This window comes from Gobio gobio (genome assembly GCF_949357685.1).
Source record: "Gobio gobio genome assembly, chromosome: 18".
Classification (NCBI taxonomy): domain Eukaryota; kingdom Metazoa; phylum Chordata; class Actinopteri; order Cypriniformes; family Gobionidae; genus Gobio; species Gobio gobio.
The window spans coordinates 3,941,100-3,958,497 of record NC_137111.1 but is presented as its reverse complement, the minus strand read 5'-3'; the positions used below and the strand labels follow the sequence as shown (position 1 = coordinate 3,958,497).

Below are 17,398 nucleotides of genomic sequence, written 5' to 3'. Positions count from 1 at the left end.
GCTGTCTCGTCCAGGAACATCTATTTATGTATCGTAATGTACACCAGCCTTGACCTCCATCTTTGTTTACATGTTGCTGCCGTTTTGCATGCATAATATGCAGTGCTGGATGAGTTCCTTCTGTCAATGCCCACACACTCACTCACTGATATCCACACACACACTGTGTACAGCTCACTGAGGGGCGGAGCTATGCTAATAGGGTGGGGTCCATCAGCAGTCGTGGGAGGGATCTATGCTAATAGGGCGGAGTCTATCAGCAGTCGTGGGCGGGTCTATGCTAATAGGGCGGAGTCTATTAGCAGTCGTGGGCGGGGTCTATGCTAATAGGTTAGAATCTGTCAGCAGTTGTGGGCGGGTCTATGCTAAAAGGGCGGAGTCCATCGGCAGTTGTGGGCGGGTCTATGCTAATTGGGCAGAATCCGTCAGCAGTTGTGGGCGGGGTCTATGCTAAAAGGGTGGAGTCCATCAGCAGTTGTGGACGGGGTCTATGCTAATAGGGCGTAGCCTATCAGCAGTCGTGGGCGGGGTCTATGCTAATAGGGCGGAGTCCGTCAGCAGTCGTGAGCGAGTTTATGCTAATAGGGCGGAGTCCATCAGCAGTCGTGGGCGGGTCTATGCTAATAGGGCGGAGTCTATCCGCAGTCGTGGGCGGGGTCTATGCTAATAGGTTAATCTATCAGCAGTCGTGGGCGGGGTCTATGCTAATAGGTTAATCTGTCAGCAGTTGTGGGCGGGGTCTATGCTAAAAGGGCGGAGTCCATCAGCAGTCGTGGGCGGGGTCTATGCTAATAGGGCTGAGTCGGTCAGCAGTCGTGGGCGGGGTCTATGCTAATAGGGCGGAGTCCATCAGCAGTCATGGGCGGGGTCTATGATAATAGGGTGGAGTCTGTCAGCAGTCGTGGGCGGGGTCTATGCTAATAGGGCTGAGTCCATCAGCAGTCGTGGGCGGGGTCTATGCTAATAGGGCGGAGTCTGTCAGCAGTTGTGGGCGGGGTCTATGCTAATACGACTGAGTCCGTCCATAAAAAGCATAAAAGGGGTAATTTAAAGTCTCCCTGTAATCAATCATTTTATTCCTAAAAATCATCTTTGATCACCGAAATGACACACTTCCTGCTGAGAAAAAAAAATGCTTCATGCCTTGAAATAGCTTGAATGTAACTCTACACCCTTGCCTCATTTAGTATATGCGGATTTATGAATATTCAAATTAGCCCCGCCTCCACTCACTCACATGCTTAGACCCACTCAATCAACTTTTTCAAGGTCTAGCTAAGTCATTACAGCAGGTTGAATGATTCTGATTGGCTCAGAGAAAATAGATAGTCATAGTAAATTTCCACACATTGTGAGTTAATCAGATGCATGTCTCCATATATCACTTGTTGACGCTTTCACCCCCGGCATTAGGCACATCGTGACCTTCCAGGCGTCAGCTTGTCCAGAACAACATTGTCCACCTCCAATACTGACCTGTAACACAGAATACTGCGCACATACACAGATACTCAGCTTCTTCAAGATTGGAGTTGATTGAGCTCCAGCTCTGACCAGAATGTTCCCCAAAACACACTGATAGCATGTGCTTTCTTTCAGTGAGAGCTGCAGACAATATTCACCATTATTCTCTAGAGTTTCAGTAAAGGAACATCATATAAAATGAAAGACAAATCCATATTTCATCTCTGAAATAATTTCTAATGAACATACACTGGATCCTTTTAACATTCAGCAGGCCAACATACATTTTATATATATATATATATACACAACAGAAAATATGAAATAAACAGTGCTTTTTAAGTAGGTTTAATGTTAAATAACACTGCATATTCTTCACTGTATAAATTAAATATATTATGATTACATTGAGCTCTTCTGTACAACATTAATCCCGTCACAATTACTTTGTTAAACTGAACTTTTATTTTGACGGGTTGTCGTGTGCTTCGAGTTCCTGTGTGTGTGTGTGTGTGTGTGTGTGTGTGTGTGTGTGTGTGTGTGTGTGTGTGTGTGTGTGTGTGTGTGTGTGTGTGTGTGTGTGTGTGTGTGTGTGTGTGTGTGTGTGTGTGTGTGTGTGTGTGTTCTGATATGATGATAGATTTTGTCGAATAAAATGGTAAAATGCTCATGAAGTGATGCATTCGTGTCTCGTATTGAAGTGGCAGAGGCTGAAAAACACAGCGAGTTTCAGTGTGTGTGTGTGTGTGTGTGTGTGTGAGTGAGAAAGAGGTAACTTTAGGCTAAATGAAGCAGACAGAGACAGAGAAACATGCAGGATTCATATTTAAACAGTTTTTGGGGCTTAATATTCACAGACACTAGTATATATTGCGATTGGTTTAAGTGACTGACCAGCGTTTTATTTATTCATCAAAACATTCGTGCCGTTCTGCATTATGCAGTAAATGTCGTTTTTATGACTGGATTCTGTCTGCGTTGTCCGCATCACGGAAATGAATTTTTATGAAAGTTTAGTCAAGATTAGTAAGCGTTTTATTTTTTTAGTTTGTTGGTCTTTTGTTGTTTGATAAACATTAAGACGCAGCGCAGCAGGGATATTAATCTTGGATTATGAAGCAGATATTACACAGCTCAGAGCCTTCAGTAATAAACCATTGGTTTGTTATATCGGCCTTTCTCATGATATAGCCGATGGTTGTAAATTGATCAAAAATCGGCCGATACATTGGTGCATCCCTATTATATGAAGAAACAAACACTCATAACTGGAAAGAATCATTAAATCATAATAATATAGGAGGATAATTGGTTCCTTGTTTTCCACGCAAACTATTGGCTACTCTTTAAACGGCCCATGTAGGAAGTCTGAGGCAGTGTTGCCAACTTAGCAATTTTGTTGCTAGATTTAGCAACTTTTCAGACTACCTTAGCAACTTTTTTTTTAAAAACACCTAGCAACAAATTTAGCAATTGTGACTGGAAAGTGACTCTAATCCAAACAACACACATACAAGCTAGCTCAATAGGCCAAGCGGTTCATTCATAATTCCTTAAGATCGCTGTGGAAATGTGGAAATCGCTGTAAAAACTGGAAGATCATTCACGGAGCCCTGCATATGACATGCAGGAAAAAAACTAGTAGGCTAAATCGTGCACACGATTTATAAATTGAGGGAACAAATGAGTAAATCGTGTGGCCGGTTAAGCAAATCGAGGGAACAAATTTGTAAATTTTGCGCACAATTTACTTTTTTTTTTCTTGCACGTCATGTGTGGGGCTCGATCCGTACATATTAACTAACACATTGCTTTAATCTATTTTACAAACAAATCTAAATTAGCATTTCAAATAATATCTATGCGTTACATAATGGCGCAGTTTTGCCTTGCGATTACGTAATGACGTCATAGCGCAATGACGTCACAAACTCATTTAGCAACTTTTAGCAACAACTCGATCTGCCTTTAGCAACTTCCCCTGAAAATGTGTTGGCAACAGTGGTCTGAGGTTTGGCTCTCTCTGTTTTCCCAGCGGGTACGACGCGCGAGCACTTGGGTCTGGCCCTGGCGCTGAAGGTGCCCATCTTCATTGTGGTGAGTAAGGTGGACCTGTGTGCCAAGGGCACGGTGGAGCGTACGGTCCGCCAGCTGGAGCGGATCCTCAAGCAGCCCGGCTGCAGCAAAGTGCCCATGCTGGTGTCCTCGACTGACGACGCCGTCACTGCCGCACAGAAGTTTGCACAGTCCCCAAGGTACAGCCACACCCTAACAAAACATCACAATCTCAAAAGATGAAAGATCACCGCTTTATCGAAGTCTTCCTGGTCTTGTGTTCTCCTGCAGCATCACGCCCATCTTCACCCTGTCCAGCGTGTCGGGCGAGAGTCTTGATTTGCTGAAGGTCTTCTTTAATATTCTACCTCCCCTCAGCAACAGCAAAGAGCAAGAGGAGCTCATGCAACAGCTCACCGAGTTTCAGGTACAGTTTGACACTTAAAGGCACAATATGTAAGATATCCACTAGAACAGTGTTATATGTTTTGTTGACTTGTGTATTTTATCTCAGATGTTTCCAAGTATATCTAAATCCAGAGAAATCATCAATTTTACCCAGGAAACGGCCTGAAGCGAATCGACGCGTTTGTGTAAGAAAAATATCCATATTTAAAACTTTATCAAGTAAACTTTCGACCGACCGCCTTCCGTGTTCAATTTATGGAAAAATTGTTGGACGTTCCCCTGCGGATCGAAAGACTCATGACTTCACGAACGCATCTTGAGTTTCACTTTCAACATTCAACGCTTTTCCACAGAAGGCGGTCGGTCGAAAGTTTACTTGATAAAGTTTTAATATTTTTCTTACACAAACGCGTTGATTCGCTTCAGAAGGCCTTTATTAACACCCCAGAGCCTTGTGGAGCAGTTATATGACGGACAGATGCATTTTTTATGGACTTGAAAAACAGAGCAACTATGAATCAAATTCTAAAGCTTGGATTAGCCTGGACTTTTGTAATATAACTCAGATTTTATTCGTGTGAAAGAAGAATGTCATACACACCTCGGAGGACTTGAGGGAGAGTAAATCATGGGCTAATTTTCATTTTCGGGTGAACTATCCCTTTAAGCTAATGTCCACACTAATGCGGATTCATTTGAAAACACATCTTTTCCTCTCTGTTTGGCCTTCCGTCATGAAAAACTCTCTCCAAAGCGGACGTATTTTAAAACAATGACCCGTGTTTAGTCATGTGATGCATATTGAACCAATAGATATGTTTGTTTATACCACTTTTCATATCACAGTCCTGCAAAGATGACGTAAATGTACCCGTCTGTGTGTGTTGATCTGTAGATTGATGAGATCTACACCGTTCCAGATGTGGGGACAGTAGTTGGTGGGACTCTGTACAGGTACTTCCTCCTCTCCTCTATTGACTGTGGTGTCCGAACAGACGCTGTTGTGCTAATGTCTCTGTCTGTTGTGCTAATGTCTCTGTCTGTTGTGCTAATGTCTCTGTCTGTTGTGCTAATGTCTCTGTCTGTTGTGCTAATGTCTCTGTCTGTTGTGCTAATGTCTCTGTCTGTTGTGCTAATGTCTCTGTCTGTTGTGCTAATGTCTCTGTCTGTTGTGCTAATGGCTCTGTCTGTTGTGCTAATGTCTCTGTCTGTTGTGCTAATGTCTCTGTCTGTTGTGCTAATGTCTCTGTCTATTGTGCTAATGTCTCTGTCTGTTGTGCTAATGTCTCTGTCTGTTGTGCTAATGTCTCTGTCTATTGTGCTAATGTCTCTGTCTGTTGTGCTAATGTCTCTGTCTGTTGTGCTAATGTCTCTGTCTGTTGTGCTAATGTCTCTGTCTGTTGTGCTAATGTCTCTGTCTATTGTGCTAATGTCTCTGTCTGTTGTGCTAATGTCTCTGTCTATTGTGCTAATGGCTCTGTCTGTTGTGCTAATGTCTCTGTCTATTGTGCTAATGTCTCTGTCTGTTGTGCTAATGTCTCTGTCTGTTGTGCTAATGTCTCTGTCTGTTGTGCTAATGTCTCTGCTGTGCTAATGTCTCTGTCTGTTGTGCTAATGTCTCTGTCTATTGTGCTAATGTCTCTGTCTGTTGTGCTAATGGCTCTGTCTGTTGTGCTAATGTCTCTGTCTGTTGTGCTAATGTCTCTGTCTATTGTGCTAATGTCTCTGTCTGTTGTGCTAATGTCTCTGTCTATTGTGCTAATGTCTCTGTCTGTTGTGCTAATGTCTCTGTCTGTTGTGCTAATGTCTCTGTCTGTTGTGCTAATGTCTCTGTAGGGATGGCTCGATACCACAATTTTGGCTTCGGTACGGTACCACAATCTAATACCGAAGTACCGATATTAAATCGATACCATACAGGGTCTGAATTTTGATGCGGGTATTGCGCATAATTTTACTCACTCTCGCAAGTTTTGGGTTTATGAAGCGGGAAATTACCGCAAATGTTTATTATTAAATTAATCAACAAAGATTATCACATTAATCAGTCATTTGGAAACTTTTTTGTAAGTAATTTCAGCATTACTGAGCGTCTCCATTCTCTCAAAATGAGCAAATTGCTTCTGGCTTCAAAAGACATCGCACATGCACTATAAAAGCATCTGCGCGCTCAGATTCAACACTTTCGCTTCCGTTGCGGGACAGCTGACGGAAATCACTGCCCACGTCTTTTTAAACCTCGCCAATTTGAACATGCAAGCGATTTTATAGCATTTCGTAATACATATGGGACGAGCTCTTAGAGAGAGAGTTTTCTTTGCGCTCATGCCAACAACAAACACACACACACACAGGCCTAAAGAGCTCGCGCATTCCAAATTAAATTGTTTTTCCTCAGTCAAATACACACAAAATTATGTCAAAAATGTCCATCTTTAGTGAGTAGTCACATAAACAGAGTTGGGTATGTCTTTCGCGGATGTAAATAGTGCAATAGTATGCGTGCAAATATTAGGTCTAAAGTAACGTGACTGGTTGAAACGAACGCTGGAGATTTCATTATATTTAAACGATACGATCTTGTGTATGTGCGTTAATCAGTGTTAAAAGAAAAATGTCTAAATTAGATCGTTAGAATTATGCACTCACCTGTCGATCTCATAATGTCTTACAAGTCAGGAATTAAGTGACGATGCTTGGCAAGGTTTGATGGTTCTTCAGCAGTTTTATAAGCAAAGTAATTCCAAATTTCACGTCTACTCTCTTTATTAATGAGTTTTGTGCGTGTTGAGTGAGATTCAACTGCTGTATTCATCTTTTTCTGTTGCCACATTTGCCAGTTTCGCTTCAGTTTGTGTAGCGCGCTGCCACCTAGCGGTGTACTTCGGAACAGCAGCATATACCGAAATGAGCAAAATCATGATATCGTACCGTTTGAAATAAAATATATACCGGTATTTTTCCAGTACCGGTATACCGCGCATCCCTATGTCTCTGTCTGTTGTGCTAATGTCTCTGTCTATTGTGCTAATGTCTCTGTCTGTTGTGCTAATGTCTCTGTCTGTTGTGCTAATGTCTCTGTCTGTTGTGCTAATGTCTCTGTCTGTTGTGCTAATGTCTCTGCTGTGCTAATGGCTCTGTCTGTTGTGCTAATGTCTCTGTCTGTTGTGCTAATGTCTCTGTCTGTTGTGCTAATGTCTCTGTCTGTTGTGCTAATGTCTCTGCTGTGCTAATGTCTGTCTGTTGTGCTAATGTCTCTGTCTGTTGTGCTAATGTCTCTGTCTGTTGTGCTAATGTCTCTGCTGTGCTAATGGCTCTGTCTGTTGTGCTAATGTCTCTGTCTGTTGTGCTAATGTCTCTGTCTGTTGTGCTAATGTCTCTGTCTGTTGTGCTAATGTCTCTGCTGTGCTAATGTCTGTCTGTTGTGCTAATGTCTCTGTCTGTTGTGCTAATGTCTCTGTCTGTTGTGCTAATGTCTCTGTCTGTTGTGCTAATGTCTCTGTCTGTTGTGCTAATGTCTCTGTCTGTTGTGCTAATGTCTCTGTCTGTTGTGCTAATGGCTCTGCTGTGCTAATGTCTCTGCTGTGCTAATGTCTCTGTCTGTTGTGCTAATGTCTCTGTCTGTTGTGCTAATGTCTCTGTCTGTTGTGCTAATGTCTCTGTCTGTTGTGCTAATGTCTCTGTCTGTTGTGCTAATGTCTCTGTCTGTTGTGCTAATGTCTCTGCTGTGCTAATGTCTCTGTCTGTTGTGCTAATGTCTCTGTCTGTTGTGCTAATGTCTCTGTCTGTTGTGCTAATGTCTCTGTCTGTTGTGCTAATGTCTCTGCTGTGCTAATGTCTCTGCTGTGCTAATGTCTCTGCTGTGCTAATGTCTCTGCTGTGCTAATGTCTCTGCAGTGCTAATGCCTCTGCTGTGCTAATGTCTCTGCAGTGCTAATGTCTCTGCTGTGCTAATGTCTCTGCAGTGCTAATGTCTCTGTTGTGCTAATGTCTCTGCTGTGCTAATGTCTCTGCAGTGCTAATGTCTCTGCAGTGCTAATGTCTCTGTTGTGCTAATGTCTCTGCTGTGCTAATGTCTCTGCAGTGCTAATGTCTCTGCAGTGCTAATGTCTCTGCAGTGCTAATGTCTCTGCTGTGCTAATGTCTCTGCTGTGCTAATGTCTCTGCTGTGCTAATGTCTCTGCAGTGCTAATGTCTCTGCTGTGCTAATGTCTCTGCTGTGCTAAGCTGTGCTAATGTCTCTGCTGTGCTAATGTCTCTGCTGTGCTAATGTCTCTGCAGTGCTAATGTCTCTGCTGTGCTAATGTCTCTGCTGTGCTAATGTCTCTGCAGTGCTAATGTCTCTGCTGTGCTAATGTCTCTGCTGTGCTAAGCTGTGCTAATGTCTCTGTTGTGCTAATGTCTCTGCTGTGCTAATGTCTCTGCTGTGCTAAGCTGTGCTAATGTCTCTGCTGTGCTAATGTCTCTGCAGTGCTAATGTCTCTGCTGTGCTAATGTCTCTGTTGTGCTAATGTCTCTGCTGTGCTAATGTCTCTGCAGTGCTAATGTCTCTGCTGTGCTAATGTCTCTGCTGTGCTAATGTCTCTGCAGTGCTAATGTCTCTGCTGTGCTAATGTCTCTGCTGTGCTAAGCTGTGCTAATGTCTCTGTTGTGCTAATGTCTCTGCTGTGCTAATGTCTCTGCTGTGCTAAGCTGTGCTAATGTCTCTGCTGTGCTAATGTCTCTGCAGTGCTAATGTCTCTGCTGTGCTAATGTCTCTGCTGTGCTAATGTCTCTGCTGTGCTAATGTCTCTGCTGTGCTAATGTCTCTGCAGTGCTAATGTCTCTGCAGTGCTAATGTCTCTGCTGTGCTAATGTCTCTGCAGTGCTAATGTCTCTGCAGTGCTAATGTCTCTGCTGTGCTAATGTCTCTGCTGTGCTAATGTCTCTGCAGTGCTAATGTCTCTGCTGTGCTAATGTCTCTGTTGTGCTAATGTCTCTGTTGTGCTAATGTCTCTGTTGTGCTAATGTCTCTGCAGTGCTAATGTCTCTGCTGTGCTAATGTCTCTGCAGTGCTAATGTCTCTGCTGTGCTAATGTCTCTGCAGTGCTAATGTCTCTGCTGTGCTAATGTCTCTGCAGTGCTAATGTCTCTGCTGTGCTAATGTCTCTGTTGTGCTAATGTCTCTGCTGTGCTAATGTCTCTGCTGTGCTAATGTCTCTGCTGTGCTAATGTCTCATGTCTCTGCAGTGCTAATGTCTCTGCAGTGCTAATGTCTCTGCTGTGCTAATGTCTCTGCTGTGCTAATGTCTCTGCAGTGCTAATGTCTCTGCTGTGCTAATGTCACTGCAGTGCTAATGTCTCTGCAGTGCTAATGTCTCTGCAGTGCTAATGTCACTGCAGTGCTAATGTCTCTGCAGTGCTAATGTCACTGCAGTGCTAATGTCTCTGCAGTGCTAATGTCTCTGCTGTGCTAATGTCTCTGCAGTGCTAATGTCTCTGCAGTGCTAATGTCTCTGCTGTGCTAATGTCTCTGCTGTGCTAATGTCTCTGCAGTGCTAATGTCTCTGCAGTGCTAATGTCTCTGCTGTGCTAATGTCTCTGCAGTGCTAATGTCTCTGCTGTGCTAATGTCTCTGCAGTGCTAATGTCTCTGCTGTGCTAATGTCTCTGTTGTGCTAATGTCTCTGCTGTGCTAATGTCTCTGCAGTGCTAATGTCTCTGCTGTGCTAATGTCTCTGCAGTGCTAATGTCTCTGCTGTGCTAATGTCTCTGCAGTGCTAATGTCTCTGCTGTGCTAATGTCTCTGCAGTGCTAATGTCTCTGTTGTGCTAATGTCTCTGCTGTGCTAATGTCTCTGCTGTGCTAATGTCTCTGTTGTGCTAATGTCTCTGCTGTGCTAATGTCTCTGCTGTGCTAATGTCTCTGCAGTGCTAATGTCTCTGCTGTGCTAATGTCTCTGTTGTGCTAATGTCTCTGCTGTGCTAATGTCTCTGCTGTGCTAATGTCTCTGCTGTGCTAATGTCTCTGCTGTGCTAATGTCTCTGTTGTGCTAATGTCTCTGCTGTGCTAATGTCTCTGCTGTGCTAATGTCTCTGCTGTGCTAATGTCTCTGCAGTGCTAATGTCTCTGCTGTGCTAATGTCTCTGCAGTGCTAATGTCTCTGCTGTGCTAATGTCTCTGTTGTGCTAATGTCTCTGCTGTGCTAATGTCTCTGCAGTGCTAATGTCTCTGCTGTGCTAATGTCTCTGCAGTGCTAATGTCTCTGCTGTGCTAATGTCTCTGCAGTGCTAATGTCTCTGCTGTGCTAATGTCTCTGTTGTGCTAATGTCTCTGCTGTGCTAATGTCTCTGCAGTGCTAATGTCTCTGCTGTGCTAATGTCTCTGCAGTGCTAATGTCTCTGCTGTGCTAATGTCTCTGCTGTGCTAATGTCTCTGTTGTGCTAATGTCTCTGCAGTGCTAATGTCTCTGCTGTGCTAATGTCTCTGCAGTGCTAATGTCTCTGCTGTGCTAATGTCTCTGTTGTGCTAATGTCTCTGCAGTGCTAATGTCTCTGCTGTGCTAATGTCTCTGCTGTGCTAATGTCTCTGCAGTGCTAATGTCTCTGCTGTGCTAATGTCTCTGCTGTGCTAATGTCTCTGTTGTGCTAATGTCTCTGCAGTGCTAATGTCTCTGCTGTGCTAATGTCTCTGCAGTGCTAATGTCTCTGCTGTGCTAATGTCTCTGTTGTGCTAATGTCTCTGCAGTGCTAATGTCTCTGCTGTGCTAATGTCTCTGCTGTGCTAATGTCTCTGCTGTGCTAATGTCTCTGTTGTGCTAATGTCTCTGCTGTGCTAATGTCTCTGCTGTGCTAATGTCTCTGTTGTGCTAATGTCTCTGCAGTGCTAATGTCTCTGCTGTGCTAATGTCTCTGCTGTGCTAATGTCTCTGCTGTGCTAATGTCTCTGCAGTGCTAATGTCTCTGCTGTGCTAATGTCTCTGCAGTGCTAATGTCTCTGCTGTGCTAATGTCTCTGTTGTGCTAATGTCTCTGCTGTGCTAATGTCTCTGCTGTGCTAATGTCTCTGCTGTGCTAATGTCTCTGTTGTGCTAATGTCTCTGCTGTGCTAATGTCTCTGCTGTGCTAATGTCTCTGCTGTGCTAATGTCTCTGCTGTGCTAATGTCTCTGCTGTGCAATGTCTCTGCAGTGCTAATGTCTCTGCTGTGCTAATGTCTCTGCAGTGCTAATGTCTCTGCAGTGCTAATGTCTCTGCTGTGCTAATGTCTCTGTTGTGCTAATGTCTCTGCTGTGCTAATGTCTCTGCAGTGCTAATGTCTCTGCTGTGCTAATGTCTCTGCAGTGCTAATGTCTCTGTTGTGCTAATGTCTCTGCTGTGCTAATGTCTCTGCAGTGCTAATGTCTCTGCTGTGCTAATGTCTCTGTTGTGCTAATGTCTCTGCTGTGCTAATGTCTCTGCAGTGCTAATGTCTCTGCTGTGCTAATGTCTCTGCTGTGCTAATGTCTCTGCTGTGCTAATGTCTCTGCTGTGCTAATGTCTCTGTTGTGCTAATGTCTCTGCTGTGCTAATGTCTCTGTTGTGCTAATGTCTCTGCAGTGCTAATGTCTCTGTTGTGCTAATGTCTCTGCAGTGCTAATGTCTCTGCTGTGCTAATGTCTCTGCAGTGCTAATGTCTCTGTTGTGCTAATGTCTCTGCAGTGCTAATGTCTCTGCTGTGCTAATGTCTCTGCTGTGCTAAGCTGTGCTAATGTCTCTGTTGTGCTAATGTCTCTGCTGTGCTAATGTCTCTGCTGTGCTAAGCTGTGCTAATGTCTCTGCTGTGCTAATGTCTCTGCAGTGCTAATGTCTCTGCTGTGCTAATGTCTCTGTTGTGCTAATGTCTCTGCTGTGCTAATGTCTCTGCTGTGCTAATGTCTCTGCAGTGCTAATGTCTCTGCAGTGCTAATGTCTCTGCTGTGCTAATGTCTCTGCAGTGCTAATGTCTCTGCAGTGCTAATGTCTCTGCTGTGCTAATGTCTCTGCTGTGCTAATGTCTCTGCAGTGCTAATGTCTCTGCTGTGCTAATGTCTCTGTTGTGCTAATGTCTCTGTTGTGCTAATGTCTCTGTTGTGCTAATGTCTCTGCAGTGCTAATGTCTCTGCTGTGCTAATGTCTCTGCAGTGCTAATGTCTCTGCTGTGCTAATGTCTCTGCAGTGCTAATGTCTCTGCTGTGCTAATGTCTCTGCAGTGCTAATGTCTCTGCTGTGCTAATGTCTCTGTTGTGCTAATGTCTCTGCTGTGCTAATGTCTCTGCTGTGCTAATGTCTCTGCTGTGCTAATGTCTCATGTCTCTGCAGTGCTAATGTCTCTGCAGTGCTAATGTCTCTGCTGTGCTAATGTCTCTGCTGTGCTAATGTCTCTGCAGTGCTAATGTCTCTGCTGTGCTAATGTCACTGCAGTGCTAATGTCTCTGCAGTGCTAATGTCTCTGCAGTGCTAATGTCACTGCAGTGCTAATGTCTCTGCAGTGCTAATGTCACTGCAGTGCTAATGTCTCTGCAGTGCTAATGTCTCTGCTGTGCTAATGTCTCTGCAGTGCTAATGTCTCTGCAGTGCTAATGTCTCTGCTGTGCTAATGTCTCTGCTGTGCTAATGTCTCTGCAGTGCTAATGTCTCTGCAGTGCTAATGTCTCTGCTGTGCTAATGTCTCTGCAGTGCTAATGTCTCTGCTGTGCTAATGTCTCTGCAGTGCTAATGTCTCTGCTGTGCTAATGTCTCTGTTGTGCTAATGTCTCTGCTGTGCTAATGTCTCTGCAGTGCTAATGTCTCTGCTGTGCTAATGTCTCTGCAGTGCTAATGTCTCTGCTGTGCTAATGTCTCTGCAGTGCTAATGTCTCTGCTGTGCTAATGTCTCTGCAGTGCTAATGTCTCTGTTGTGCTAATGTCTCTGCTGTGCTAATGTCTCTGCTGTGCTAATGTCTCTGTTGTGCTAATGTCTCTGCTGTGCTAATGTCTCTGCTGTGCTAATGTCTCTGCAGTGCTAATGTCTCTGCTGTGCTAATGTCTCTGTTGTGCTAATGTCTCTGCTGTGCTAATGTCTCTGCTGTGCTAATGTCTCTGCTGTGCTAATGTCTCTGCTGTGCTAATGTCTCTGTTGTGCTAATGTCTCTGCTGTGCTAATGTCTCTGCTGTGCTAATGTCTCTGCAGTGCTAATGTCTCTGCTGTGCTAATGTCTCTGCAGTGCTAATGTCTCTGCTGTGCTAATGTCTCTGCAGTGCTAATGTCTCTGCTGTGCTAATGTCTCTGTTGTGCTAATGTCTCTGCTGTGCTAATGTCTCTGCAGTGCTAATGTCTCTGCTGTGCTAATGTCTCTGCAGTGCTAATGTCTCTGCTGTGCTAATGTCTCTGCAGTGCTAATGTCTCTGCTGTGCTAATGTCTCTGTTGTGCTAATGTCTCTGCTGTGCTAATGTCTCTGCAGTGCTAATGTCTCTGCTGTGCTAATGTCTCTGCAGTGCTAATGTCTCTGCTGTGCTAATGTCTCTGCTGTGCTAATGTCTCTGTTGTGCTAATGTCTCTGCAGTGCTAATGTCTCTGCTGTGCTAATGTCTCTGCAGTGCTAATGTCTCTGCTGTGCTAATGTCTCTGTTGTGCTAATGTCTCTGCAGTGCTAATGTCTCTGCTGTGCTAATGTCTCTGCTGTGCTAATGTCTCTGCAGTGCTAATGTCTCTGCTGTGCTAATGTCTCTGCTGTGCTAATGTCTCTGTTGTGCTAATGTCTCTGCAGTGCTAATGTCTCTGCTGTGCTAATGTCTCTGCAGTGCTAATGTCTCTGCTGTGCTAATGTCTCTGTTGTGCTAATGTCTCTGCAGTGCTAATGTCTCTGCTGTGCTAATGTCTCTGCTGTGCTAATGTCTCTGCTGTGCTAATGTCTCTGTTGTGCTAATGTCTCTGCTGTGCTAATGTCTCTGCTGTGCTAATGTCTCTGTTGTGCTAATGTCTCTGCAGTGCTAATGTCTCTGCTGTGCTAATGTCTCTGCTGTGCTAATGTCTCTGCTGTGCTAATGTCTCTGCAGTGCTAATGTCTCTGCTGTGCTAATGTCTCTGCAGTGCTAATGTCTCTGCTGTGCTAATGTCTCTGTTGTGCTAATGTCTCTGCTGTGCTAATGTCTCTGCTGTGCTAATGTCTCTGCTGTGCTAATGTCTCTGCTGTGCTAATGTCTCTGTTGTGCTAATGTCTCTGCTGTGCTAATGTCTCTGCTGTGCTAATGTCTCTGCTGTGCTAATGTCTCTGCTGTGCTAATGTCTCTGCTGTGCCAATGTCTCTGCAGTGCTAATGTCTCTGCTGTGCTAATGTCTCTGCAGTGCTAATGTCTCTGCAGTGCTAATGTCTCTGCTGTGCTAATGTCTCTGTTGTGCTAATGTCTCTGCTGTGCTAATGTCTCTGCAGTGCTAATGTCTCTGCTGTGCTAATGTCTCTGCAGTGCTAATGTCTCTGTTGTGCTAATGTCTCTGCTGTGCTAATGTCTCTGCAGTGCTAATGTCTCTGCTGTGCTAATGTCTCTGTTGTGCTAATGTCTCTGCTGTGCTAATGTCTCTGCAGTGCTAATGTCTCTGCTGTGCTAATGTCTCTGCTGTGCTAATGTCTCTGCTGTGCTAATGTCTCTGCTGTGCTAATGTCTCTGTTGTGCTAATGTCTCTGCTGTGCTAATGTCTCTGTTGTGCTAATGTCTCTGCAGTGCTAATGTCTCTGTTGTGCTAATGTCTCTGCAGTGCTAATGTCTCTGCTGTGCTAATGTCTCTGCAGTGCTAATGTCTCTGTTGTGCTAATGTCTCTGCAGTGCTAATGTCTCTGCTGTGCTAATGTCTCTGCAGTGCTAATGTCTCTGTTGTGCTAATGTCTCTGCAGTGCTAATGTCTCTGCAGTGCTAATGTCTCTGTTGTGCTAATGTCTCTGCAGTGCTAATGTCTCTGTTGTGCTAATGTCTCTGCAGTGCTAATGTCTCTGTTGTGCTAATGTCTCTGCAGTGCTAATGTCTCTGTTGTGCTAATGTCTCTGCAGTGCTAATGTCTCTGTTGTGCTAATGTCTCTGCAGTGCTAATGTCTCTGTTGTGCTAATGTCTCTGCTGTGCTAATGTCTCTGCTGTGCTAATGTCTCTGCAGTGCTAATGTCTCTGCTGTGCTAATGTCTCTGCTGTGCTAATGTCTCTGCAGTGCTAATGTCTCTGCAGTGCTAATGTCTCTGCTGTGCTAATGTCTCTGCTGTGCTAATGTCTCTGCAGTGCTAATGTCTCTGCTGTGCTAATGTCTCTGCTGTGCTAATGTCTCTGCAGTGCTAATGTCTCTGCTGTGCTAATGTCTCTGCAGTGCTAATGTCTCTGCTGTGCTAATGTCTCTGCTGTGCTAATGTCTCTGCTGTGCTAATGTCTCTGCAGTGCTAATGTCTCTGCTGTGCTAATGTCTCTGCAGTGCTAATGTCTCTGCTGTGCTAATGTCTCTGCAGTGCTAATGTCTCTGCAGTGCTAATGTCTCTGCTGTGCTAATGTCTCTGCTGTGCTAATGTCTCTGCAGTGCTAATGTCTCTGCTGTGCTAATGTCTCTGTTGTGCTAATGTCTCTGTTGTGCTAATGTCTCTGTTGTGCTAATGTCTCTGCAGTGCTAATGTCTCTGCTGTGCTAATGTCTCTGCAGTGCTAATGTCTCTGCTGTGCTAATGTCTCTGCAGTGCTAATGTCTCTGCTGTGCTAATGTCTCTGCAGTGCTAATGTCTCTGCTGTGCTAATGTCTCTGTTGTGCTAATGTCTCTGCTGTGCTAATGTCTCTGCTGTGCTAATGTCTCTGCTGTGCTAATGTCTCATGTCTCTGCAGTGCTAATGTCTCTGCAGTGCTAATGTCTCTGCTGTGCTAATGTCTCTGCTGTGCTAATGTCTCTGCAGTGCTAATGTCTCTGCTGTGCTAATGTCACTGCAGTGCTAATGTCTCTGCAGTGCTAATGTCTCTGCAGTGCTAATGTCACTGCAGTGCTAATGTCTCTGCAGTGCTAATGTCACTGCAGTGCTAATGTCTCTGCAGTGCTAATGTCTCTGTTGTGCTAATGTCTCTGCAGTGCTAATGTCTCTGCTGTGCTAATGTCTCTGCAGTGCTAATGTCTCTGTTGTGCTAATGTCTCTGCAGTGCTAATGTCTCTGCAGTGCTAATGTCTCTGTTGTGCTAATGTCTCTGCTGTGCTAATGTCTCTGCAGTGCTAATGTCTCTGTTGTGCTAATGTCTCTGCTGTGCTAATGTCTCTGCAGTGCTAATGTCTCTGCTGTGCTAATGTCTCTGTTGTGCTAATGTCTCTGCTGTGCTAATGTCTCTGCAGTGCTAATGTCTCTGCTGTGCTAATGTCTCTGCTGTGCTAATGTCTCTGCTGTGCTAATGTCTCTGCTGTGCTAATGTCTCTGTTGTGCTAATGTCTCTGCTGTGCTAATGTCTCTGTTGTGCTAATGTCTCTGCAGTGCTAATGTCTCTGTTGTGCTAATGTCTCTGCAGTGCTAATGTCTCTGCTGTGCTAATGTCTCTGCAGTGCTAATGTCTCTGTTGTGCTAATGTCTCTGCAGTGCTAATGTCTCTGCTGTGCTAATGTCTCTGCAGTGCTAATGTCTCTGTTGTGCTAATGTCTCTGCAGTGCTAATGTCTCTGCAGTGCTAATGTCTCTGTTGTGCTAATGTCTCTGCAGTGCTAATGTCTCTGTTGTGCTAATGTCTCTGCAGTGCTAATGTCTCAGTTGTGCTAATGTCTCTGCAGTGCTAATGTCTCTGTTGTGCTAATGTCTCTGCAGTGCTAATGTCTCTGTTGTGCTAATGTCTCTGCAGTGCTAATGTCTCTGTTGTGCTAATGTCTCTGCTGTGCTAATGTCTCTGCTGTGCTAATGTCTCTGCAGTGCTAATGTCTCTGCTGTGCTAATGTCTCTGCTGTGCTAATGTCTCTGCAGTGCTAATGTCTCTGCAGTGCTAATGTCTCTGCTGTGCTAATGTCTCTGCTGTGCTAATGTCTCTGCAGTGCTAATGTCTCTGCTGTGCTAATGTCTCTGCTGTGCTAATGTCTCTGCAGTGCTAATGTCTCTGCTGTGCTAATGTCTCTGCAGTGCTAATGTCTCTGCTGTGCTAATGTCTCTGCTGTGCTAATGTCTCTGCTGTGCTAATGTCTCTGCAGTGCTAATGTCTCTGCTGTGCTAATGTCTCTGCAGTGGGATCTGCCGTGAAGGAGAGCCGCTGGTGGTTGGGCCCTCTGATGATGGGATGTTTCTGGAGCTGGCGGTCTGCAGTATCCAGAGGAACCGCTCCGCCTGTCGGGTGCTCAGAGCTGGACAAGCTGCTACTTTAGCACTGGGCGACTTCGACCGTTCGTTGTTACGAAAGGTGAGCATTTCTATTGGTGGAAGGATTGTGAAAATGAAGCGTCCTCTCCAGCCCTTATGGTGCGTTCACACCGGACGCGATTCGCGCGAGTGATTTACATGTTAAGTCAATGCAG

The 17,398-nt window shown here is 44.7% G+C and overlaps 1 protein-coding gene across 2 annotated transcripts in view; it reads left to right on the top strand.

Annotated features, from left to right (window-relative positions):
- gtpbp2a (GTP binding protein 2a) overlaps positions 1-17,398 on the top strand; it is a 61,775-nt gene that overhangs the window by 36,001 nt on the left and 8,376 nt on the right. For both annotated transcript variants that reach the window (XM_079842853.1, XM_079842854.1), the window contains exons 7-10: positions 3,500-3,719; positions 3,811-3,946; positions 4,823-4,881; positions 17,112-17,283. In XM_079842853.1, the coding sequence (XP_079698979.1) occupies positions 3,500-3,719; positions 3,811-3,946; positions 4,823-4,881; positions 17,112-17,283 (587 nt within the window). The remainder of the gene's footprint in view (positions 1-3,499; positions 3,720-3,810; positions 3,947-4,822; positions 4,882-17,111; positions 17,284-17,398) is intronic.